General features: G+C 41.3%; 1 protein-coding gene across 5 annotated transcripts in view; it reads left to right on the top strand.

The window, feature by feature from the left end:
- Window positions 1–26,144, top strand: part of LOC131110604 (E3 ubiquitin-protein ligase RNF103-like) — an 82,325-nt gene that overhangs the window by 41,760 nt on the left and 14,421 nt on the right. For 3 of the 5 annotated variants that reach the window (XM_058063850.1, XM_058063851.1, XM_058063849.1), the window contains exons 4-7: window positions 1,874–2,296; window positions 2,374–2,506; window positions 12,642–12,728; window positions 19,035–26,144. The exon at window positions 19,035–26,144 is cut by the window's right edge. In XM_058063850.1, coding sequence (XP_057919833.1) covers window positions 1,874–2,296; window positions 2,374–2,506; window positions 12,642–12,728; window positions 19,035–19,976 — 1,585 coding nt within the window. In that variant the 3' untranslated portion in view covers window positions 19,977–26,144. The remainder of the gene's footprint in view (window positions 1–1,873; window positions 2,297–2,373; window positions 2,507–12,641; window positions 12,729–19,034) is intronic. The other 2 variants (XM_058063853.1, XM_058063852.1) reach the window with 1 other exon arrangement.

Genomic DNA, 26,144 nt, shown 5'->3' with positions numbered 1-26,144 from the left:
CGATGAGCTTCAAGAGGTAGTCACCTGAAATGGTTTTCTCTTCACAGGGGTGCCGTATCAGGGTTAATTAATGGAATTTATTGCTTTATCAATGTGATTGGGACCATCAGTTGTGTTGTGCAGAAGTCAGGTTACTACACAGCCTACAGCCCTATTGGACGACTGTTAAAATTCATATTATGGAAAGAACCAATCAGCTAACTTAAGAAAAACGAGTGGCCATCATTACTTCAAGAAATGAAGGTCAGTCAGTCCGGAAAATTGCAAAAACTTTAAATGTGTCCCCAAGTAGAGTCGCAAAAACCATCAAGCGCTACAACGGAACTGGCACACAGGACGGACACAGGAAAGGAAGACCAAGAGTCGCCTCTGCTTCTGAGGACAAGTTCATCCGAGTCACCAGCCTCAGAAATCGCAAGTTAACAACAGCTCAGATCAGAGACCAGATAAATGCCACACAGAGTTCTAGCAGCAGACCCATCTCCATTTCTAGAACAACTGTTAAGAGGAGACTGCACCAATCAAGCCTTCATGGTCTGCTAGGAAACCGCTGATAAGGAGAGGCCACAAGCAGAAGAGATTTGTTTGGGCCAAGAAACACAAGGAATGGACATTAGACCAGTGGAAATCTGTGCTTTGGTCTGATGAGTCCAAATTTGTCATCTTTCGTTCCAACCACTGTGTCTTTGTGAGACGCGGAAAAGGTGAACGGATGGATTCCACATGCCTGGTTCCCACTGTGAAGTATGAAGGGGGAGGTGTGATGATGTGGGGGTGTTTTGCTAGCGACACTGTTGGGTATTTATTCAAAATTGAAGGCACACTGAATCAGCATGGCTACCACAGCATCCTGTAGGACATGCCATCCCATCTGGTTTGTGTTTAGTTGGACCATCATTTATTTTTCAACAGTACACTGCCCCCAAACACACCTCCAGGCTGTGGAAGGGCTATTTGACCAAGAAGGAGAGTGATGGAGTGCTGTGACAGATGACCCGGCCTCCACCGTCACCAGACCTGAACCCAATCGAGATGGTTTGGGGTGAGCTGGACTGCAGAGTGAAGGCAAAGGGGCCAAAAAGTGCTAAACACCTCTGGGAACTCCTTCAAGACTGTTGGAAAATCATTTCAGGTGACTACCTCTTGAAGCTCATCAAGAGAATACCAAGAGTGTGCAAAGCAGTAAGGCAAAGGGTGGCTATTTTGAAGAAACTAGAATGTAATGTCCCTTATGCTGTTCTCCCTTAGCTTCTGCCCCACCTTCCTCCTGTAGGCGTCACTCACTCACACATCCACTCAGAGACTACAAAGGGATGTCGGTTGTCAGGTTCAAACTCCCGTGACACTTGTAAAAACATTTAATTGCAGAAGAGACAGACAACAAAATTCTAAGTTTCTCACAGCAAGGAGAGTGAAACAACATACCCAGTGACATGCCACTCCACTCTGAATATGCATTTCATGCTCTTCTCTTTTCATTTTCTTTAGGAGGTCCCTACTACATGGTCGTGCAACTCTAAGGGGGGCGGGGCAAGCAATTGCACTGGTTGTACTTGTTCGTCTATGTGTGTGTGTGAGAGAGAGTGTAATTACTTTTATGTGCATGTGTTCTTATCTTGGCACATTCTTGCAAGATGAACAGGAACGTCCGCAAGGTCACTGCTGGCACTCTCAGGCACCTCCAAGACCAGTGGCGCTGGGAGTTGCTAGTCAGGGTCACAGCTGCATTCCTGCTTCAAAACACTCAAACACTCTTTCTATTGTCTAAGCAAACAGATATAAGGTTGATAACTAACACGATAATAATTGTATCAACATTTTATTCTAACAGATGTATGTGAAGATAATGGTTGTTCTTTGTTCTCTCCACAAGGTCGTGTATCAGACGTGGCTGGGAACATTCCACTCTCATCATGTCAGTTCCACAGACTTCTGCATCGAAGGGCAAAGTCATGCTGAAAGAATACAATGGACGCCGCATTGAAACCGAATATATCTTCCGCTGGATGACTTCACATATGTCGCACCGCATCAAGACACTGTGTGATACTGAGAAACTACTGGAGGAATGGAACCCTGACCCACTCCACCCATTAAAGATGTTTCTGTTTGCCCCCTTGCCCCAGCCACCAGTCTTCTTCTCATCACTCTCTGTTAAGTTCACCGGCAGGATTGAGTTCATCTTTGTGGATGTTCGTCACTGGGACAACCAGAACAGCCTATTAGAGCTTGGTGTTACACAGAGCGCTGCCTACATCTTGAAGATGCCAGAGGGGCTCTATCATTATGGCAATAGGTGATTCAACAGGAAACTGATTGTATGTTATTATCATCTACTGTATTTAATTTCTGTCTTACGTTCATTGTCTGCAGTACTGGCGAGTTCTTGTCTGTAGCAGCCATGGACACCTTCCTACGTTCAGTTCAGCCAGAAGTCAATGACCTTTTTGTCCTCAGTCTTGTTCTGATCAACTTGTTAGCATGGATGGACCTCTTCATTACACAGGTCAAGTTCTACTTCTTTACATTTCATAGTCTGTCTGTCGTAATATTTTATACCTCTGATCAAAATCTTTAGACTAGCTGAAAAATTATTTACATTTTGCACAGTTTGATCATTGACAGGTTATAACTAGAGCTTCAAAATGCAAATAGAATAAATGGGAGTGAGAAAAAAAAACAGTCATTTCAAACTATATACAGTGCATCCGGAAAGTATTCACAGCGCTTCACTTTTTCCACATTTTGTCATGTTACAGCCTCATTCCAAATTGTATTAATTTAATCTCTTACCTCAAAATTCTTCACAAAATACTCCATTATGCCAATGTGAAAAAGGTTTTTTTTTTGTTTTTTTTTTGAATTTATTAAAAATAGAAAACTAAGAAATCACATTTACATAAGTATTCACAGCCTTTGCCATGAAGCTCAAAATTGAGCTCAGGTGCATCTTTTTTCCACTGATCATCCTTGAGATCTTTCTACAGCTTAATTGGAGTCCACCTACAGTAAATTCAGTTGATTGGACATGATTTGGAAAGGCACACACCTGTCTATATAAGGTCCCACAGTTGACTGTGCATGTCAGAGCACAAACACCAAGCATGAAGTCAAAAGAACTGTCTGTAGACCTGCGAGACAGGATTGTCTTGAGGCACACATCTGGGGAAGGATACAGAAAAATTTCTGCTGCTTTGAAGGTCCCAATGAGCACAGTGGCCTCCATTATTTGTAAATGGAAGACGTTTGGAACCACCAGGACTCTTCCTAGAGCTGGCCGGCCTTCTAAACTGAGCGATCGTGGAAGAAGGGCCTTCGTCAGGGAGGTGACCAAGGCCCCGATGGTCACTCTGTCAGAGCTCCAGCGTTCCTCTGTGGAGAGAGGAGAGCCTTCCAGAAGGACAACCATCTCTGCAGCAATCCACCAATCAGGCCTGTATGGTAGAGTGGCCAGACGAAAGCCACTCCTTAGTAAAAGGAACATGGCAGCCCGTCTGGAATTTGCCAAAAAGCACCTGAATGACTCTCAGACCATGAGAAACAAAATTCTCTGGTCTGATGAGACAAAGATTGAACTCTTTGGTGTGAATGCCAGGCGCCATGTTTGGAGGAAACCAGGCACTGCTCATCACCAGGCCAATACCATCCCTACAGTGAAGCATGGTGGTGGCAGCATCATGCTGTGGGGATGTTTTTCAGCAGCAGGAACTGGCAGACTAGTCAGGATAGAAGGAAAAATGAATGCAGCAATATATAGAGATATCCTGGATGAAAACCTGCTCCAGAGCGCTCTTGTCCTGCTGAAAAATGAACCTTCGCCCCAGTCTGAGGTCAACGACCCGAAGCACACAGCCAAGATCTCAAAAGATTGGCTTCAGAACCACTCCATGAATGTCCTGGAGTGGCCCAGCCAGAGTCCAGACTTGAATCCGATCGAACATCTCTGGAGAGATCTGAAAATGGCTGTGCACAGACGTCTCCCATCCAACCTGATGGAGCTTGAGACTTATTGCAAAGAAGAATGGGCAAAACTGCCTAAAGATAGGTGTGCTAAACTTGTGGGATCATATTCAAAAAGACTTGAGGCTGTAATTGCTGCCAAAGGTGGATCAACAAAGTATTAAGCAAAGGCTGTGAATACTTTTTACTTATTTTTAATAAATTCAAAACATGTCAAAAAAACCTTTTATCACATTGTCATAATGGAGTATTTTGTGTAGAATTTTGAGGTAAGAGATTAATTTAATACAGTTTGGAATGAGGCTGTAACATGACAAAATGTAGAAAAAGTGAAGCGCTGTGAATACTTTCCGGATGCACTGTATATATATATATATATTAGCGCTGTCAAACGGAAGTTCCCTTTAACGGTGGCAAATTTTTTGATGCGCGATTATTGATGCTCCTCCTGTTTGACCCTCGGCCACCACCGTAGTTTGATTGAAGCACAGTAACTCTGGTGGAACAAATATTGATGGGAATTGGAGAAAGAAAAGAGTCGGTAACGTTAGTTTCAAAGCCCTGGCAGATGGCTCTTGTAGTTATTTGTATCTACTACGGATTACATTGTCTGGCAGAGACTGGAGCAGTGCAGGTATTGTTTTTATTGTCATATTGGCAAAGGAGTGGTCCAACTAACCAGTGTTTTTCACATTTTTACATATCTCTGCTGATTTTTGCATCTAAACTGGTGTTCCAGCTGCTATTGACGGGCTCAATGTGATGACCGTGGCTGAAGTCCAGTGTTTTGCTAGCGTTAGCGTTTTAGCATCGAACTACCACAATAATGCACATTAGCACTCAAAGTCATCAAATCTTACCGTAGTAATAGTATTAGCATTCGGGAGCAAGTATGAGGTGAAAGAAAAAGGGGAAAAATACATCCAAATACATACATACAGCCCTCTGCATCGGAGCATTGGTGCATTAAAAAAAGTAGGACAAATCGCAATTAAACATTCAAAAACTGTGGAAATAGTGAGAGTATTGTAATAAAATAATATTTACTGTAATATAATGGTTAATTTCTATGTATTTCAATGTGTTTTAACAGAGAAATGAAATGACGAGGTGTGGGTGATAATTGAAACATAGGGGGAAAACGGGACAAAGCAGGAAGTGAATACAAAATAAGGGCGTCCGAACAGAAACTAAAGCCCAAGAAGGGAACATAAACAAACTGTCACGTGGGAACCTACACAGGCCGGGGCGACAAGCACGGTGGAGCCTGCAAGATCCCTCCAAGCAATGGAGGGAATGGCTGCGTTGGCAGAGGTGGCAGGCACCCTCGGGGGGCGCTCTGGACAGTGAGCGAGGTTGGCACCTGGGGGGCGCCCTGGACGATGAGCGAGGTAGGCACCGTCCGTGGGGCGCCCTGGATGAAGAACCTGACTGGGCCGGCGGTGGAGTTGGGCTCCGGTAGGAAGCCCAACAGTGAAATTTGCAGCTGAAAGCAGTAATCGAACAGCAGAGAGAAAGTTTGGAGTCAGTGAGAAACTTGTTGGGGACTGGCGTAAAGCGGAGGCTACATTTACTGCAATGAAGAAAACAAAAAAGTTAATCATTGGCTCAAAGCTAGGTGACCACAGCTACAGGACCGAGTTCGCCACTGGGTGCTTGAACAGCGTGATGCGAGGAAAGGCTTGTCAACAGTGCAGTTGCGTCTCCACCCTCAGTTAGTTGGCAAGGAGATGATTATTAACGACTTTGTGGGAGGATCTTCTTAGTGCTTCCGCTTCTTGCAACACTTGTGATGTATATGTGAATGTATGTGTATATATATATATCATACATATATCATGTATATGTGTGTGTGTGTGTGTATATGTATATATACATATATATATATTACAGTACAGGCCAAAAGTTTGGACACACCTTCTCATTGAAAGTGTTTCTTTATTTTCATGCCTATTTACATTGTAGATTCTCACTGAAGGCATCAAAACTATGAATGAACACATGTGGAGTTATGTATTTAACAAAAAGGTGAAATAACTGAAAACATGTATATTACATTATATAACATATAACATATACGTATAACATTATATTCTAGTTTCTGCAAAATTGCCACCCTTTGCTCTGATTACTGCTTTGCACACTCTTGGTATTCTCTCGATGAGCTTCAAGAGGTAGTCACCTGAAATGGTTTTCCAACAGTCTTGAAGGAGTTCCCACAGGTGTTTAGCACTTGTTGGCCCCTTTGCCTTCACTCTGCAGTCCACCTCACTCCAAACCATCTCGATTGGGTTCAGTTCTGGTGACATCACTCTCCTTCTTGGTCAAATAGCCCTTCCACAGCCTGGAGGTGTGTTTGGGGGCATTGTACTGTTGAAAAATAAATGATGGTTCAACTAAACACAAACCAGATGCCACCCCGCATGTCCTACAGGATGCTGTGGTAGCCATGCTGATTCATTGTGCCTTCAATTTTGAATAAATACCCAACAGTGTCGCTAGCAAAACACCGCCACACCATCACACGTCCCCCTCCATACTTCACAGTGGGAACCAGGCATGTGGAATCCATCCATTCACCTTTTCCGCGTCTCACAAAGACACAGTGGTTGGAACGAAAGATGACAAATTTGGACTCATCAGACCAAAGCACAGATTTCCACTGGTCTAATGTCCATTCCTTGTGTTTCTTGGCCCAAACAAATCTCTTCTGCTTGTTGCCTCTTTTTAGCAGTGGTTTCCTAGCAGCTATTTGACCATGAAGGCCTGATTGGCGCAGTGTCAGGTTTAAACCCCAACACTTGCAAAAAACACTGCCTGTACAAAGGAAGACACAGAGAGGTGAGTTTCTTTTTACTTGCAAGGAGAGTGATGGAGACTGCACAGTCACAACCCTGCGACCAACTCTGAAACAGTCTCCTTTCTCCATGCTTTTATTTAGTCAGGGATGCCCTAGTTACACAAGTTTTCTAAGCGGAGGGGGGTTTAACTAAACAAGTTGAAACTGGTTCTTTCGTACAACATGTTATCATATGGTGTGTGGGTATCTCCTCCTTGGCATGTGATCTTCTGGAGACACTCACACACACACACACACACACTACTACTCACATCTACTTCTGACCCGTGCAGCTACGTCATCTCATGAGTGTGATAAAACTATCTGTTGAGAGAATGTTCTGTCACGTTCTGTTTTCTCTAATCATGATATACACCAAATGTGCAAGCGTCACAGCATTATTCTTACTTTTGCCACGTGAGTGACATGAAATGCTTGTAGGTCATAAGAAAATAGGTCATAAGAATATAGTAAAAAATAGGTTATAAGAATATAGTAAAAATAGAATAACTTTATGTACAATTCTTCCAACATTTCCCTCCTGTTTATTCATTTGGCACTATATTCTCCCATCCTCCATTGACCTCTTCTTTTCAGATTTTCAGTCCTGGATTCATCTTATAGCACAAAAGGTCATCATTTATCTCTTCAGGTTCGGTGTCTTCATTGTCGCTGTCTTCTTGGGGCTCCCCTTTTGGAGTAAGGAGCGCATACATCTCTGACACCTCTTGCTTAATTGGTTGGATAGCAGTGGTGATTAGCCTGGTGCACAAAACTCTAATGCAGGGAATGCAACAACATCCACATAAGGTGAGAATAGCTGCAAATACAGCGATTGACATTAAAACTGACATTATCAGTTGTTTATATTTGCCAAATACGTCTCCAAAACCATCCCACATTGACGTGTCAACTCCAGAATGGTCTTTCATCTTGCTGTTAAGGGACCTTAGACCTTCTAAGGCCTTGGTGAGACTCCCGTCCGCTGCTGTGTTGTTCGGAATGAACGTACAGCACTAATCACCAAAAATGGCACATACTCCGCCCTTCTCTGATCTCTTTGATTCTGGGTTTGAATGTTATGTCTACCATCTCTATTGATTTACACTGAGTATCATTCAATCATCCTAATTTGATTGCAACACCTGTTCTGTTTATGCATGAGAAGTTTCCTGCAGCTACCTTTTTTTTTCTTTTTTTTTTTTTTTTTTTTAGAAAATACTGTTTTTTGTTTTTCAGTGGAAGTAAGAGGATAGACCTTATCCCATTGTGAACAATTTTTTTATTATTTTTTTTATGCAATGGTTTTATTCATTACTTTGATCAAACAATCTATTCCCTTATTTGAAGGCACTACTTGTAACAGTGGTCTGGCTCCCATACATACTACACATTCTCCTTGATTTGACATATTTGCTGCCTGTTCCACTAACAGCAGCCAGTTATTGCTTTGTTGTGAAATGCCCGTAGTGACCCGAAACCAATCATCTGTATTTCGAATTACGGCTATTTTAACTCCAGCGTGACGTGTGTAGTTATTTGTGATTGGCAGTTCAACAGGGGTCATGGTTTGATTCTCGCAAATAATTATAGGAAAGTAAGGATCTGCCCCTGAAGAGTAGGCCCATAAAAGGAAACCCCAACACGAGGTATTTAAAATAGTGCCCAATGGTTGGTCATGTGGGTTGAGTTTAGCTGAGCTAAAAGCAAACGTCAATATGGCCCCATGTTTCTTTAACATAATTTTATTATGGAAATGCCTGGCTTCTAATGTGGTACCAGGTGCCCAGTAATCACCTTCCTGTGTGGTAATCAATGTGTCCCAACTTAAATCTAACACGTGTCCAGTAACATACCACCAATAACTAGCATATGTCTCCCCTGACACCTGACGTCTATTTGAAAATCCTTTCAACGATGATATGGGTATTTGGAGTTTGGTAGTCGAATTTGGGGCTATGGTCATACATATGGAGTTGTTGTATGCCCACTTAATAATCCAGGGTGTTAGGTCGACCTGTGTTTGTGATCTGTTAGGGTCCCCCACCCTTCTTTTCTGCATGCTAAGATTCTTTTCCCATAGTAGCAGTGACATTACTATTATCATTCCGATCAGTCCTCCTACTGCTGCTAATTAATTATTATTATTATTATTTATTTTATTTTATTTTTTAATTATTTTTATGCGTCTGAGTGATCATCTTACCTGCAGACCTGCAACCCCTCCTAATAACGCAACAGAGTTGTGGACAATCTTCACCGGTTTGAGATGACTGCAAACTAGAATTACAGCCCCCTTTGTAGCCGGACTTTCTCTGAAGGTTGTTGAGGAGCTACAAATCTACAGCAGATACCACAATGCTATTATCATGACGCAAATAGGTACAGTTAGGGTAAAAACTAAGATGGAGATGGATAATTTAGTCATAGTTTATCACTGTAAATTTTTTTTTTTTTCTCTGAAATACCATAGCGTGGAATTATGTCTTTGCATAGAGCTTTAGCTACTGTTAGTGCATCTGGATGTTTTGTAGGAAACAGTTCTATCCATTTTGAAAATGAGTCTATTATCACTAAACAGAATTTTTCCCCTTCACTGTTGTTGAGTTCAATGAAGTCCACGTGTATTTCTTGAAATAAATATTGTGGTTTTTGAAATTGGCCACGCCGAGGTCGCAAGCTGCCTTGGGCATGGTGTTTTGTACACGCTAAACACGCTCTACAAAATTTTTTTTGAACAAGAATTAAATCCTACAAAAATCCATACGTAGTAAAGTGGGTGTTAATAAGAATTAAATCCTACAAAAATACAAAAATCCATACGTAGTAAAGTGGGTGTTAATAGTGTGGCACATATCCCTCCTGTTGAGACATGTGTAAAACCATGGCTCAAAATAGCGTCCCACTTATGCAAAAAAAAAAATTTTTTTCAAGATTGTTTTATTATCTGTCGACATATTAACATTTTTGTCCAGGGTTGCTTTATTCCTTAGCCAGTGGTCAATTTCTTGCTTTGGATTCTGTTGTTACATGTCTGCCAGGATCTCAAAGTATACTTGTAATTTTTTCTGTGTTAAGATGGTTCAGTTCCTTTAGTGCCGCTTGTTTAACCATTTTATCAGCGAACATATTTCCTAAAGATATTGGATCCGAATTATTTGTATGTGCCGTGCATTTACATACAGCAATTTGTTTTGGCAATTTGCACTGCTTCTAGTAAAGTTGTTAATAATCCTGCATGAGTTACTGGTTTTCCCGTTGATGTTATCATACCTCTGTTTTGCCAATATTGTGCAAAGATATGTACTGTTGAATATACATATTGGCTATCAGTATAAATTGTCACCTTTTGACCTTTCATTAATTTGCATGCTTCTGTAAGCGCTATGACTGCATAGCCTGTTATTGTTTTTTTCCCAAATAATTTTTTCTTTGAGGAACCATCTACAAAATCACCCCTTTTTGTTAGTGTCTGATCTAATAAGTCTGGTCTACACTTTGCAGTTTGTGTTGTTAGCTCATAACAATCATGTGGTTGGCCTTCCTCAGGGAGATTAAGATTGCTTGTTTTCTGTCTGTTAGAATGGTTCGCCCTTGTCCTGTCAACTGATGGCCTAAATACTTCACTGATTGCTTACAAAATTGTAGTTTGTCTTTACTCACTTTATGGCCTTCTTTCGCTAAATGGTGCAATAAGGCTATTGTGTCTTCCTCACATGACTTCCTATCTTGTGACGCTAGTAGGATGTCATCTACATATAATAATTTCTGGCTTCCATTTGGGGGTTCAAACGTGGACATACTGGCCATCATTGCTTGTGAATAAATTATATATATTTATTTGTTTTTTATTCTTTCTGCAAACGTAAATGCGAACCTGAACTTTCTTTCTCTATTTGAATGGAGAAGAATGCCTGATGTCTACTACGGTGAACCATGTGACATCTGTTGGTAAAGAATTTAACAATGCGTGTGGGTCAGGCACACAAGGTGCTCTCGCCACCACAGCTTGATTTACAGCTTGTCCTGTATCATTCTCCATCCCACAGAGAGTGGCACTTTTTCTCACTGGGAAAATAGGGATGTTACATGGTGGGTTATCGTATTCTACTAAGACTTTAGCTTTTAACAAGTCTTCTATTGCTGGTTTTATTCCTTCATATGCATTTTAGTTTTATTAGGTGTACTTGTAATTATACTACTGGTTCATCATTTGGTTCTGGTTGTATTTATTAAGACAAGCCTAGTCGTGCTGAATATAGCTTTTGGTTCCTTTTGTACTGGCCTTTGACACAATCACGGGAGAAGTGACCTTCTTCACCGCAATTCCAACATCTAGTATTGTTGGGATAGTTTTGTATATTCTGTCTACCTGTTCCTTTACCTCCAAATCTTCTCCGAGTTGGCATAACCCTTCTTTCGTTACCTTCCTTTTGTGTATAAAATGTGTTTGTGAGTCTTTTTCTTTCATTACTTTTTCTTCATCTTTCTGATATTCATGAAGTAAAACTTCCCTTACTATCTTATAACTCTTCCTTTTTACAACCTTCACTTTCTGCTCTATCTGTTGTGTTTCTTTTTCTTTCTGCTGTCTTTCCTTCTCTTCTCTTTCCTGCCTTGCCCTTCTTTCACCTTCCTCTCGCTGTCCTGCTATTTTCATCCAGACTTGTGTCTGTTCATAACCTTCCTTTTTCATTTTCTTCTCGTTTTGCTTACATTTCTTTTTTATGTTTTGTTGTAACTCCCTAATACATGCCGTAGATAATTTTCCGTTGAATTTGTGCTGTTTTATCCAATAATATAGGGGTTCTACTGCTAGACTATCCTCTTTTTGAACTACCTTCCAGTCCTTGCACAGGAGTTCTTCAAGGACTTTTTGTTTTTCTTTACTTTGTCCCTTCCCCTATTTTGAACTAAATTTGGACCCAGTGTTGGAACACGACACGCAGTCTCCTCTTAACAGTTGTTCTAGAGATGGGTCTGCTGCTAGAACTCTGTGTGGCATTTATCTGGTCTCTGATCTGAGCTGCTGTTAACTTGCGATTTCTGAGGCTGGTGACTCGGATGAACTTCTCAGAAGCAGAGGCGACTCTTGGTCTTCCTTTCCTGTGTCCGTCCTGTGTGCCAGTTCCGTTGTAGCGCTTGATGGTTTTTGCGACTCTACTTGGGGACACATTTAAAGTTTTTGCCATTTTCCGGACTGACTGACCTTCATTTCTTGAAGTAATGATGGCCACTCGTTTTTCTTAAGTTAGCTGATTATTTCCACAATATGAATTTTAACAGTTGTCCAATAGGGCTGTAGACTGTGTAGTAACTCTGCACAACACAACTGATGGTCCCAACCCCATTGATAAAGCAAGAAATTCCATTAATTAACCCTGATAAGGCACCCCTGTGAAGAGAAAACCATTTCAGATGACTACCTCTTGAAGCTCATCGAGAGAATGCCAAGAGTGTGCAAAGCAGTAATCAGAAGAAACTAGAAAGAAACTAGAATATAATATATGTTTTCAGTTATTTAATCTTTTTTTGTTAAGTACATAACTCCACATGTGTTCATTCATAGTTTTGATGCCTTCAATGAGAATCTACAATGTAAATAGTCATGAAAATAAAGAAACGCATTGAATGAGAAGGTGTGTCCAAACTTTTGGCCTACACTGTGTGTGTGTGTGTATGTATGTATATATGTAGTGTGTATATATATATATATATATGTATATATATATATATATGTATATATATATATATATATATATATATATATATATGTATGTATGTATGTATGTATGTATGTATGTATGTATATAAACATATTTTTTCAAATTCTCTTGGACAGGGAGCAACAGTGAAACGGTTTGTTGTTCTTATACGAACACTTGGAACCTACAACTCCATGCTGCTGTTGTCCTGGCTTCCAATTCTGGTAGGAATTAAGATTTATTTTTTGCCTTTTTAAAGCTTTGGGACTCCAGTCAACCACCGTGAGAGCCAGTCTCCACAAATGGTGAAAACGTGAACCATAAATTCTGATCGACAATGTCTGGTAATCTGTTTGTGACCTAAAGCTAAAACTAACTTGAGTTCTGCAGAAGGACAATGATCCAATGTTCAGTTGTGTTGTCATTGACTAATATCTAAATTTGTTGATCGGAAACATTTAAGTGTGTCCAACATGCAAAAAAAAAACATCAGGAAGTGGGCAACCACTACACCACTGTATGTACATCAGATCATATCATTGGCCAATTTGAGTCCAAAAGAATGTACTTCTGATTATTTTCCAGTTAGTCAAAATTTACTGAAATACTAAAAAAAATAAGTGGATCCGTTTTTTTAATTGTCAAACTACAATACAATACAAATCTATCTCACTGTTTGAACACTCCACTGAACTTGAACAACTTGATAAAAATGATGTACAATAATCACTTGGTTAACTGGTTCCAGAACTGACCGTCATCAGTCAGTTCACACAAAGTAGGATTCCTTATTTATGAATTGATTGATCCATCTGCTTTTGCAGTGCCAAAAGCTTCTCCGAGATCTTCTCCCTTTTGTGATTCACAGTCAGAGTGCTAACAGCTTTACCCACCGTATCAATCATGATGGGCAGCTGTGGCTTCTGCCTCACTAATTCTGGGCAGTGCCTAATGCAATCAGCAACAGACCTGTTATCACGGTTCCGATTAGGTAGACGCCTTCCATGTCCTCCACAGAAAGAAGCGCGACTGACCCCAACTGTCTATCACGTATTCGGAAGTGAACGTTCCGTCAGGGTAGGCAGTTTCCCCTGAACCTGAGCTTCTTGTAGAGAAGAGCTTGTCAAATGAACATAGTTAATTTAGCAATTTCTGTATGCTTAATACCTAATTGAGTTAAAAAAATTGCAAAAAAAAAAACTGCAAAAAAAAAAAAAACTGCAATTGGAGAGGGATGATATTGCTATAAATTGCCGCCTCTTGCAATAACATCATATGCCACGATACAGTGGAACTTTCACAACGATATCTCCTACTGCTGAACAATTCAATATTTAAACAGTAGCTTACAAAGACAACTGAGAACGACAGAACACAAATGCCCCCCAAAAGAAAATCTTATTCTGCAGACTACCAGCTGCAAGTAATGCAATTTGCAGCTGAAAACAGTATTCGAGCAGCAGAGAGAAAGTTTGGAGTAAGTGAGAAACTTGTTCGGGACTGGCATAAAGCGGAGGTTACTCTTACTGCGATGAAGAAAACAAAACAGTTACTGTACTTAAAACTGTTTGTTATGTTACATAAACACGTTTATGACACGTTCATAAAGCACGTTTTCATGTAGCTGAATAACCATTGTGTTACACCTATTGAGGTGTATATAATAATAATAATACATTTTATTTGCATAGCGCTTTTCAAAATACTCAAAGACACAGAAGAATGAAGTTGAATAAAGCAAGTAAACAGAATAGAAGACACACCAAAGTAACATTCACAAAACATTCATTGGTTAATACACAGTTAAAACATGAGTAAAAGCGGGGCGGGGCACAGCAGTCAGATATAAAAAGTTAGACATTAAAAACAGATTTAAAGAGGTGGGTTTTGAGTTGTTTTTTGAAGGTGGGAAGGTCAGGGCAAGCACGGAGTGAATGGGGCAAAGCGTTCCAGAGGGTGGGGCAGCGATGGAGAAGGCTCTGTCTCCCCAGAGACAGCTTGGTCTTACAGGGGAGTGCCAGGAGGTTGGAGTCTGAGGAGCGAAGGGGACGCGGGGGATTGTGTGGATGGAGCAGGTCTGTGAGATATGGGGGGGTCAGATCGTGGAGGGCTTAGATCGTGGAGGGCTTTGTCGGTGATGAGAAGAATTTTGAAGTGAATGCGTTGGGGAATGGGAAGCCAGTGGAGGTTTTGGAGGACAAGGGTAATGTGTTCACAGGAGCGGGTGGAGGTGAGGAGGCGGGCAGCGGAGTTCAGAATATATTGTAGTTTGTTGAGGGTTTTGGATGGTGTACCGTAGAGAATACTGTTGCAGTAGTCGATTCTGGAGGTGATGAATGCATGGATCAGGGATTCAGCGGCAGAGAATGTAAGTGATGGACAGAGTTGAGCTATGTTCTTAAGATGGAAGAATGCAGTCCGGGTTAACTGTTTGATGTGGGGTTCAAATGAAAGGGTGGGGTCCAGGAGGATACCAAGGTTGCGGATGAGCGGGGATGGAGTGAGGGTGGCGCTGTCAAATTGAAGACAGAAGTTATGGGTGGGTGTTGTGGTGTTTTTGGGATCGATGATGATAATATCTGTTTTGTCACTATTAAGTTTGAGCAAATTTTGTTCCATCCAAGTTTTGATATCAGCTAAGCAGTTGGTGAGGGGGGAGGTGATGGAGGTGGTAGAAATGTATAATTGAATATCATCGGCGTAGCTGTGGAAATTGAGGCCATGTCGACGGATGATATTGCCAAGTGGAAGGATGTAGAGGATGAAGAGAAGAGGACCAAGCACCGAACCTTGGAGAACACCTTGAGGTAAAGGGGCTATGGAGGAGGAGCAGCTATTTATGTGCACAAACTGTTGACGATTGGTGAGGTATGATTGGAGCCAGGACAGAGCAGAATCAATCATTTTGAGGCGGGACAGGAGGATAGAGTGGCTAATGGTGTCAAAGGCTGCGGTGAGGTCTAGGAGGATGAGGATGGTAAGATGGCCGGAATCGGAGGAGAGAAGAAGATCATTGGTGATTTTAAGAAGAGCTGTTTCAGTACTGTGTTTGGGACGGAAACCGGACTGGAAGGATTCAAACAGGCTGTTGGAGTTGAGGTGAGTTTGAAGTTGAGCAGCTATGACACGTTCAAGGATTTTGGACAGAAAGGGGAGGTTGGATATGGGACGACAATTCCAATGGAAATTGGAGAGGTTATTGGGATTGAGACCAGACTTTTTGAGTGTGGGGGTGATTGCCGCCAGCTTGAGAGACTGTGGGACGGATCCAGTGATAAGGGAGGAGTTAATAATACTTGTGATCAGCGGGGAGATGATGTGGAGGCAGGGTTTAATGAATGAAGAAGGGATAGGGAGCATGTTGGAGTGTTTATACCGGTGAGAGATAGGTGTGAATTTGGAGAGTCGTTGGGTGGAGCCAGATAGCAGAGGGTCAGGGGGCAGCGAGTGAGCCGATGGGGGGTTTAGGGAGCTGTATATTTTGGTCATTTTGGACTGGAAGTAGGTTAAGAAGTTGTTGCATTTGGTGGTGGTGAAGGATGAGGAGGAGTTGTCATTTGGCTTTAGCAGTGTGTTGATTGTTGAAAAAGGGATTTGGGATTTTTGGAACCAGATGTAATCAGATTGGAATAGTATTGTGAGCGGGCAGTGTTTAAGGCATCTTTATATTGCTGTAGAAAATCTGTGTAAGCTTGGAGATGAACAGTTAGGCCAGATTTCTTGTACAGTCTCTCAAGCTGGCTTTTACGGGACTTCATATTATGAAGCGGAGGGGTGTACCAGGGGGCAGTGTGGGAGAAGGAGACCAATTTGTTTTTTTAGGGGCCAGTTCATCAAGACAGGAGGAAAGGGTATTGTTGTAGTAGGAGACAAGTTCAGAGGGGTCCTCGGACAGCGGGGGAGAGGAGACAGCAAATTTTGTGGTTAGAAGTGAGGTAAGGACATGAGGGTTGATGGATTTAAGATTCCTGAATGTTATTTCACGTTTGATTTTTGAGACACTAAGAGATGTGTGTAAATCAAATGTGATGGCCAGATGGTCTGATATGTGAAGGTTATGGCTAGTGAGGTTGTGAAAATTGATACCAGTAGAGCAGACAAGATCCAGGATGTGTCCTCTGGTGTGGGTGGGGAAGTTAACTTGTTGAGTGATGGAGAAACAGCTGAGAAGATCAAGGAATTCTGTTGCGGGTTTGGAGTTGGAATTGTCAATGTGAAGGTTGAAATCACCGAGCAGAAGGATGGATGATGAGATTGCATTTAATTGGGTGATGAGGTCCGTAAAATCTGATAGGAAAGAATAATTTGGCTTTGGGGGGCGATAGATGACAGCAGTGACAAGGGGGGATGGACCGGACAGTTTGAAGGCAGTGAATTCGAAGGAATGAACATTTTGGAGGGAGATTGGAGTGACTTTGATGTCCTTTTTATATATGACTGCTGTGCCACCGCCACGTCCATCAGGACGAGCGTTTTCAAGGTATGTAAATCCAGGAGGTGTTGCTTGGTTTAGGGAGAAATAGTGCAAAGGTTTGTGCCAGGAGTTATAGTCCAGAAAATAAGGTACTTTTCAATCACCCTGTAGTTTCCAGCCTGATGATGGTGATACTATGACAGGGGTCTCTATCTCAACAGCTGATTTTTAGTCGCTCACCATAGGCTCAAAGAATATTTGTTTAAACTCTTCGTAGTTTATTATTATAACGGTTGAATTCAGACTTTATGCTTTTATGTAATGACAAATGACCACACAATAGGATGAAGACGATGGCCATGCAGGTTGGAGAGTGGAAATGCTTGGTAAATAGTATACAATTTGTATATGTTGTATCTGTTAATTTTCTTATCTTAAGCTAAAAAAATAATTATTGAACAGTTCATTTCATCCCATTTGTGCAATTTTGGGAGATTAAAGCGATTCACAGTGCATATCGTTGAAATTATTTGCTCAACTTGTGTGAGTCTACATGATTCATTCATTCATTTTCTACTGCTTATCCCAAGGGGGTGCTGGAGCCTATCCCAGCTGTCTTAGGGTGATAGGCGGGGTACACCCTGGACTGGTCAGCCAATCACAGGGCACATGTAGACAAACAACCATTCACACTCACATTCATATTTATGGACAATTTGGAGGGTGGAATTGAACTCGGGGCTCCTAGCTGTGTGGCCGTGCAACCCGAGTTTACATGATGTGACATAAAATGGTAAATAAAACTTGCACCTTTAGCGTCAGACATTATAAAAATAATGCTTCTAAGTAGGGATGTTCTGATCTGGATTAATGCTGCCAATACCAATAATCCATGAGGGAATAATACAATAATACCGCACATAATATCACATACATGCAGTGTAAATGTTTAAATGTAATAGTGACTATATTAGGGTCACCAAGTTTTTTTCTTGTGAGAACTACTTTTACAAAATGAAAATGGCCAAGGGCTACTCATTTTTGTGACAGTTATTTTGATATCTTATTTCAAGCCAAACAAAGCCAATATGCTCGTTTTACCAGAACATGAAAAAATACTGGTATCCACAAGTCACCTTTTGTATTTCGCCGTGCATTTATTTCGAGTGCTCTCACATTATTAACTGAAAGCCTGAATGAAAAGCAGGTTTATTCACCTCTGATGGGCTCCACCAGCCTCATCCCCTGCCCTCTGAAGTGCAAATGCAGCTGACTCCCTCTGCTGGGCCCAGAGAGGAGTTTAAATATCCCGTTCCAAACACTCATATGTCGCACTTTTTGCACGTCACGCACCATCCGGAGTTCCTCCTGCACTCCTACACAGTTCCACCTGCACTGAAAGTGCTTCATAGTGTCTACATGCTCCCAAATCCTTACTAACGTGTTACTGATCCCCAAATTTTGACCACACTTGCAAGTACAGCAGGTTGGGACCGGGACTTTATAGCTGCTGCCTAACGGATGATCATATTGCAAGTCTCAAACTCAAGTAGAAGTACTGTTCATGGGAATACCCGGTAGATGCACGCATGTGTCGACAACGCGATTGCGTCAGAAATTCCAATACAAGTTGCAGACTTTGGTGTTTATTGAATAATTGGCCACTTATATAGGTGGAGCACTTAAATGAGGAAATACAGAATCTAGAGTTTTCTCTTATGAAGTAATTATTTCTGCTTTTCACATTTTCAAATTTAGCAATGGTTTAACTTTATTTTCAGTGTAAATTGTGCTTGTTGTTGCTTACTGTAAACTGTAGCATGTTCATACTCTGCTCCGCTCGACAAGAACAACATGATCAGCAAACACCGGGAAAAGGTAGCTTCTCTGTGTTTTTTTTGGTTTTCTGACCTTTTTTCCTGTTAACAGCGTTTTCTGAAATACTTAGTGGAACATGTGAGAATGGCGCATGTATGCAACATTTTTGCTCTGATTTTACATAACTTCTAGTTGAGAATGCTCTTGTTTGCCCCCCATCTCTTTGAGGTGGAACCGACAATAATCGGACAAATGTATGCAATTTCTCATTTACCAATCCTTTGCTCTCACCATCCAGGCTCTCCTCCAGCTGTCCTACCTGGAAAGTCTGTACGGGTACAGTCTGAAGCTGCTTCGTTATACTGACACCACCACTCTGGCCAGCCTGGTGAGAACTGACTGGACTTTCTATTCATCCCACCCAGCTCTGTTCTTATCTACCTACTTGGCTCACGGCCTACTGGTTGATTACTTTGAGAAAAAGCGTCGCAGTGGCAACAGAAACCAAGAGGACAGTAGCACGAACTTGGAGTGGCTGGCCAGTTGGTGGGAATGGTATACATCCTATCTGCTCCACCCAATCGCATCACTACAAGTGCCATCAGACTGGGAGGATGACCCTAATGTGCTCTTTGAACATTTGTCTTTCCCTGATCTGTGGCTTCGCCCATTAGTGAGCACAGACTACATTAAAGCTTTACCGACCTGGAAGTTTAGAGTTTGTTGTGCAGACCCACTTGATGGGAAGCTGGAAGAAAACACAGACAGCAGCCAGCTAAGTGATCACCTTCCAGACAGACCCCCACAAAGCAGCAAACGGCAGGAGAGCATATCATACAATCAGGATGACAACACACAGTCTTTCTGCAGCAATGTGGAGTTGGTGTGTGCCGCCAGGGCATTGTTGGACTCCTGTCACCATGGTGACACAGACTCCCCATTAACTGATGACATGTTGGAAAAGGTGCACCAAACCAAGGAAAGCATCTCTCATCATGAGCAGAGTGACTGGTCCGCTTGGCCCTGCAACATGTTGCAGTGCTCAGAGTGTGTGGTGTGCTTGGAGAACTTTGTGAATGAAGAATTACTGATGGGTCTCCCGTGCAGCCATGCCTTCCATCAGCAGTGCATTGTGGTGTGGCTAGCTGCTGGCCGACACTGTTGTCCAGTGTGTCGCTGGCCCAGCTATAAAAAAAAAGAGCAGCCACTTGTGCACAGTAGTCATGGTGCGGACACCTAATAACCTTACTGATGTCTACATCTTCTCCTTTGAGTCCTGCTTTTTGGGTTCACATCTCACTTGGGTGAAGGTGGGGCTTGGGAGGGATGACAAAGCTAACATTTTCTGTTGGTGTGATCCTAACTGCTGTTATGAAAAAAACATCAATTTCTTTTTTTATTTCTGTGCTAAAGATTATGATCCAGCCACGAATAAAATGAACAGCTCGGTAGCACAGTGTCTCTGGTTAAGGTTTAGTGAGTAGTCTGTAGGTGTGGTGAAGGAATGCCGTATGCTGCAATAATTTGCCATTACTTCAATACATGACTTGAATGGAACACGTCTGTTGCATGTTGCTGCCATCTAGTACTATTTTGCATGCCTTCCTCTTTGATGTGTGATATTGTGGCAAAAACCAACTTAAATATCACGTGGTAATACAGTAAAGTTGAATATGGGATTCACAGGATTAATGCACCAAGTAAAGGGTTAATAGTATTAGCACATTCACCATTTAGATTCTGTATATTGTTGATTTCATATTATTTAATGAAATTCAATGTTTAAAAAAGTTCTGACCTTAAATCCTAATGTTTTTTGATGAATCTGTTAGAAAGGTATTAATCAGCAGGTACTCATTTGCAGATGCAATGCATTCCACTGACTGCTCTTTCTAATAATTAATTCCTTCTGTGTAACTAAATGAGGTAATGATGGAAATAAAATGTTCCGTTATAGAGGCAACAAGGACCAGTTTTTGTTAAATAAATTTGTAGTCTAAATTTAAAAACAAATTCATCTCCCCTTATGTTTTCTTTTATCTACAATTAGGAAATAAGACTCACACTCCAATTGAAAGTTTACAAAGAATATTGAAAATCGATATAAAAACAGGTACAAATGATAAAACTTAACAAGGCGAGTTGCGGCAGATATACAGTTTAAGATGAATGAAATGCTGTCATCGTGAGGAGAAGAAACAGCCGTGTGGAGTATTCACTGGCAGGCCGCTCAATCATGGCACAAAATCATTATAAACACTGAACAATCCCGTCCAGACCTAAAAAGGTTGAAATGGCGATAAACCTTATCATTTCACTTTCTGGCATTTTTGTTTACATGCCTGGCTGACGACATTGAGCTAGCTCGGAGCTACAAATTGCTTTATGGAAGTTTATGGATTACATCAATCATCACATTACGTTCTTTAAAGTGTCACTTGTTGCTTCTCCTCTTATATAATACTTTTGGCTTGTTTTCAAAACACTAGCTATGTTGAAGCACCTGAAAATCAATATTAATATTTTATATGTCTTATATTCAAACACGACACCTGTATTTAATGACAAAGGGGCAAACTGAGAGGAGATGTGCTTCGTACAACGTACATTTTAAATGTTGGCAGTCACATAAAACACAAAAATGTATCACCTCTACTTTTATTTCATGAAAGTAGTTTTAATTGTTTAAATAATTATTTGGAGATAAACAAATCCATCCATCCATTTTATATGCTGCTTAGCCTGACGAGCATCACAGGCATGCTGGAGCCTATCCCCGCTGTCTTCAGGAAGATTATTGCCAGTCTCTGTCCAGCCAAGCAAGAAGCAGAATCTGTGAGTGTGTGCGAATCTTGAAAAGTGTTAAATTTTTCATCCCATTTTTCATTGACCAACTCGTGGACTCATTGCTATTCAATACGCTCTCATAGTAAACATGGAAGGAAAATAAAAGTGCCAGATTTCCCACAGCTATTTCAAATTCCTGAAAAATAAATTAGAGATGTAAAGGAAAAAAATAGCAGTGTGGGAACTTGTTGGTAAACATATCAGGTAAGTTACATTAATTTACACATAGTATGTAAAAATTATCTCCAATTCTTGGAGATATCAACTCCACCTTTTCTCATTTGAACTACTTTGATGCCCCCCAAATTCCCTCCAAATTTGACAGTCAATCAAAACTGTGGCAGACTCATAATTTGCTGTGGATGTGAGCTCACCACAGCTGTTTGTGGCGTCAGGTAGTGGTAGGTAGTTTCACCAAGATGATACTATCATAATCCTACTAATTGGCATCCGTTACACGTTCACACAGCAGATCTATTTGTTGTATTCTGTTGTTAGAACAGGTAAAATAAAGAATGATTCAAACTTTTATACCTTTACAACAGAACTGGCCCTAAAGCCCCACAGCATGATGGAACCACCAAAAAATGTTACCGGGGGTAGTAAGTGTTTGTCTTGCTGTGTTCTTCATCCGCCATGCATAACGCCCTATGTTATGTCCAAACAACTCCATTTTAGTTTCATCAGTCCACAGCACCTTATTCCAAAATTAAGCTGGCTTGTCCAAATGTGCTTTAGCATACCTCAAGTGACTCAGTTTGTGGCATGTGCTTCTTCTGCATGACTCTTCCATATTAGCTGAATTATTGGAACTGGTCTGTGGGTTGAGTGTGACTGTTCTCACCATACTTCACCTCTGCTTATGAGATTTTAGTTTTAATCTCTGACCTACAGAAGAACACTTACAACTGGCCACCTTAAATACTCTTTCTCTCTTCTGGATATGTCCGAACCATTTCAGTCTGGCCCCTCTGACTTTATATCCAAGGCCTCTAACATTTAATGTCCCTCTGATGTACTTGTTCCTGATCCTATCCGTCCTCATCTCTGCTACCTCCAGTTCTGCTTCCTGTCTTCTCCTCAGTGGCACTGTCTCTCGACCAAACAACATGGTTGGTCTCACCACAGTTTTGGATACCTTTCCTTTCATTTTAGTTGAAACTCTTCTGTTACACATCACGTCTGATACTTTTCTCCACCCGTTCCACCCTGCCTGCACACACTTCTTCACCTCCTTTTCACAATCTCCATTGTTCTGGACTGTTGGCCCCAAGTACTTAAAATTCTCCACCTTCTGTATCTCTTCTCCCTGTAACCTCATTCTTCCATGTGGGTCCCTCTCATTCACATACATATACTCTGTCTTGCTGCGGCTAATCTCCATTCCTCTCCTTTCCAGGGCAAACCTCCACTCTTCGAGCATCTCCTCCACCTGTTCCATTCTCTCACTAGAAATCACAATGTCACCTGCAAACATCATAGTCCATGGAGATTCTTGTCTAACCTCATCTGTCAGCCTGTCCATCACCATAGCAAACAAGAAGGGGCTCAGAGCTGATCCCTGATGCAGTCCCACCTCCACCTTGAGCCTGTCACACTTACAGCACATCTTACCACGTCTTACAGTCCTCATACATGTCCTGCACCACTTGGACTTACTTCTCTGTCACTCCAGACTTCCTCATACAATACCACAGTTACTCTCTCAGCACCCTGTCATAGGCTTTCTCCAGATCTACAAAGACACAATGCAGCTCCCTCTGACCTTCTATGTACTTCTCTAACATTCTAAAAGCAAATACTGCATCTGTAGTACTCTTTTTTTGGCATGAAACCATACTGCTCAACTACCCTTTCCCATAACTTCATTGTATGGCTGATTGGCTTTATATCTCTGTAGTTGCCACAGCTCTGCACATCACCCTTGTTCTTAAAAATGGGCACCAACACACTTCTCCATTCCTGAGGCATCTTCTCACCACCTAAGATCCTATTGAACAACCCAGTCAGGAACTCTACTGCTACCTCTCATAGACACTTCCATGCCGCCACAGGTATGCCATCTGGACCTTCCCACTCTTCATCCTTATCAATGCTCTTCTCACTTCCTCTTTACCAATCTTTGCAACTTCCTGATCCACAGCAGACACTTATTGTACTCTTCCTTCTCTTTTCCTCATTCATCAACTCTTTAAAGTACTCTTTCCATCTTCCCATCACATTCCTATCCTTGACCACCCTAAATTGCTCCATGTCCTTCCCATCTCTGTCTCTCTGCTTTGCCAACCTTCTTAGCTAACCTTTTTTGCTGTATACACTCCTGCATCTCCTCATTCCACCACCAAGTGGCTTTGTCTGCTTTCTTTCCAGATGACACGCTAAGTACTCTCCTACTTGTCTCCCTGATCACATTTGCTATAGTTGTCCAGTCACCCCCTTGCCATCAAGAGCCTGTCAAATCTCCTGTCTGACTCCACTGGAGATGTTTTGTAAAATACCTTCAACCAGAGTCCAGACCCTCATAGGAAGCTATAGGAAGTGTTTATTTCTGCAAAAGGAGGATCTACTAAATCTTGATGTATTCGTCTGCTATATTTAACTGAAATGGCTGATCCCAACAACCAGTGCTCTTGCAACAAGACCAAAGTTATCCAGATTACATGGGATATGCCAGAGATTGGAACAGTGCAGGTATTGTTTTTATTGTTGTATACAGTGCTACCGTGGCATAAGAGTGGCCCAACTAACTGGTGGTTTTTTTTTTACATTTTTACATCTCTGATGATTTTTGCAATGAACTGCCAGCTAAATTGGAGTTACAGCTGCTATTGAAGGGGTGTCAATGTGATGACCGTGGTTGAAGTTCAGTGTTGTACTAGCATCAGCCATTTAGCATCAAACTAGCTAGGGGAAGATTTTCAACATCTCTGGATAAAACTATGGCAGGGACAACATCAAATGAAAAGCACTAAATGAATAAAAGCCACCATCCCGCTTGGTGGACTTTGTTTTTCAGAGAGGTTGTGTACCCCTATTGGCAGTCAAAGTCATCCTTTATGCAGTCCCACATAGTATCAGCATTTGGGAGCAAATATGGGGTGAAAGCAAAAGGGGGAAAATACATCCAAATACATCCATACATCCCTTTGTGTATGGGACAGATGGGATACATGCGGCATTCAATGACCGTAAACAAAGTAGGACAAATCGCAGCTCTCATTAAACAGTCAAAAACTGTGGAATACTTACAGTATTGTAAGAAAATAATATTTACTGTAATATAATGATTAATTTTTATATATTTCAAAGTGTTTTAAAAGAGAAATGAAATTACATTGAGTTTGCAATTTTGATTACATGACCTGTGTTTTAGGTATTTTCATTCATACATGTCATGAAGGAAAGGTGCATTGAGGCAAATCTTTAATGATAATAATTTCTAAATCTTCCTAAACACGATTTTATACTCACAAATATTTAGACTTTAAAACCAGTATCATAAATAAGCAAATCTTATTTTGAGCTGACGCAAATGAACAAAAACATTTTGTCATGTTTGTGTCAGTGTGAGACGTCTCACTCGCTCGCATTTTGTATTTGCTAAAAGTTTGTTGGTGTGTTTAAGAGCTAATATACTACTAAGAAAGATATTAATACAAAAATATGCTTGCTGACTGTATTTTTCTAAATAATGGTCCATAGTTCCGAAATCGATATTGTTGTAGTTGCACATTGAATTGTTTAAAACAAAGAGATTGCCACTATTTATTATAGATAAAAACATATTTCTATTTGGGCGCTGTCCTGTTCGTTTTGTTAGCATTACCTCAGTTGCGTTAAGGTAGTGTTAAGACATTGGCTTTAAATGGTTAAGTAAGTAAGCTTGTGAACTTGTGTAGAATTGTATGCACTTCTGGGTGGTATATGGTACATTAGGTTAGTGGGGGGGCTAAGTGTTCATGTTCACAATGATATTAGTTTTTGGTTCAGCCATCGATGAGGTTATGGCTGTTTTTTTTCCCCCTCGCAGGTTCATTGGTGGATTTATGGAAAAAAAAAAAACAGACCAGCCCAAAACCCCAGATCACCCCCTACTTTTCCCACCTCAACGAATACAAATACGGGCTGCAGTGTCACGCCCTGTGTGGGTTCCCAGGTGACAGTTTGTCTATGTTCCCTGTCTGGGCTTTGGTTTCCTTTTTGGACACTCTTATTTTGGATTGGACTTCCGGTTTTCCCATGTCTGCCTTGGTTGTCCTTATGTCCCACACCTGTCCCTAATTTGTGCTGTCTATTTAGTTCAGGTGTCTGCTTCTCCCTGCGTGGGATCATTATCGTTTGTCAGTCAATCCCTGAGTTGCTTTTTCCTGCTACAGCTATTATTGCACGCAATAAATATAATTTACCTGCAATTGGTCCTGCTCTCTGCATTCTGGGGACGAACCTTAAAGCTCTCGAGACCGACCGTGACCGAATGATCCCACCAAATGATGACGACCTCGCGGAGAGAGACTACTGGACTTGGCAGCGCTTCAAGGCTATGGAGGACGAGGAGATGGCG

This window comes from Doryrhamphus excisus, chromosome 23, assembly GCF_030265055.1.
Source record: "Doryrhamphus excisus isolate RoL2022-K1 chromosome 23, RoL_Dexc_1.0, whole genome shotgun sequence".
NCBI classification, from domain to species: domain Eukaryota; kingdom Metazoa; phylum Chordata; class Actinopteri; order Syngnathiformes; family Syngnathidae; genus Doryrhamphus; species Doryrhamphus excisus.
This window is presented reverse-complemented; position numbering and strand designations above follow the sequence as displayed.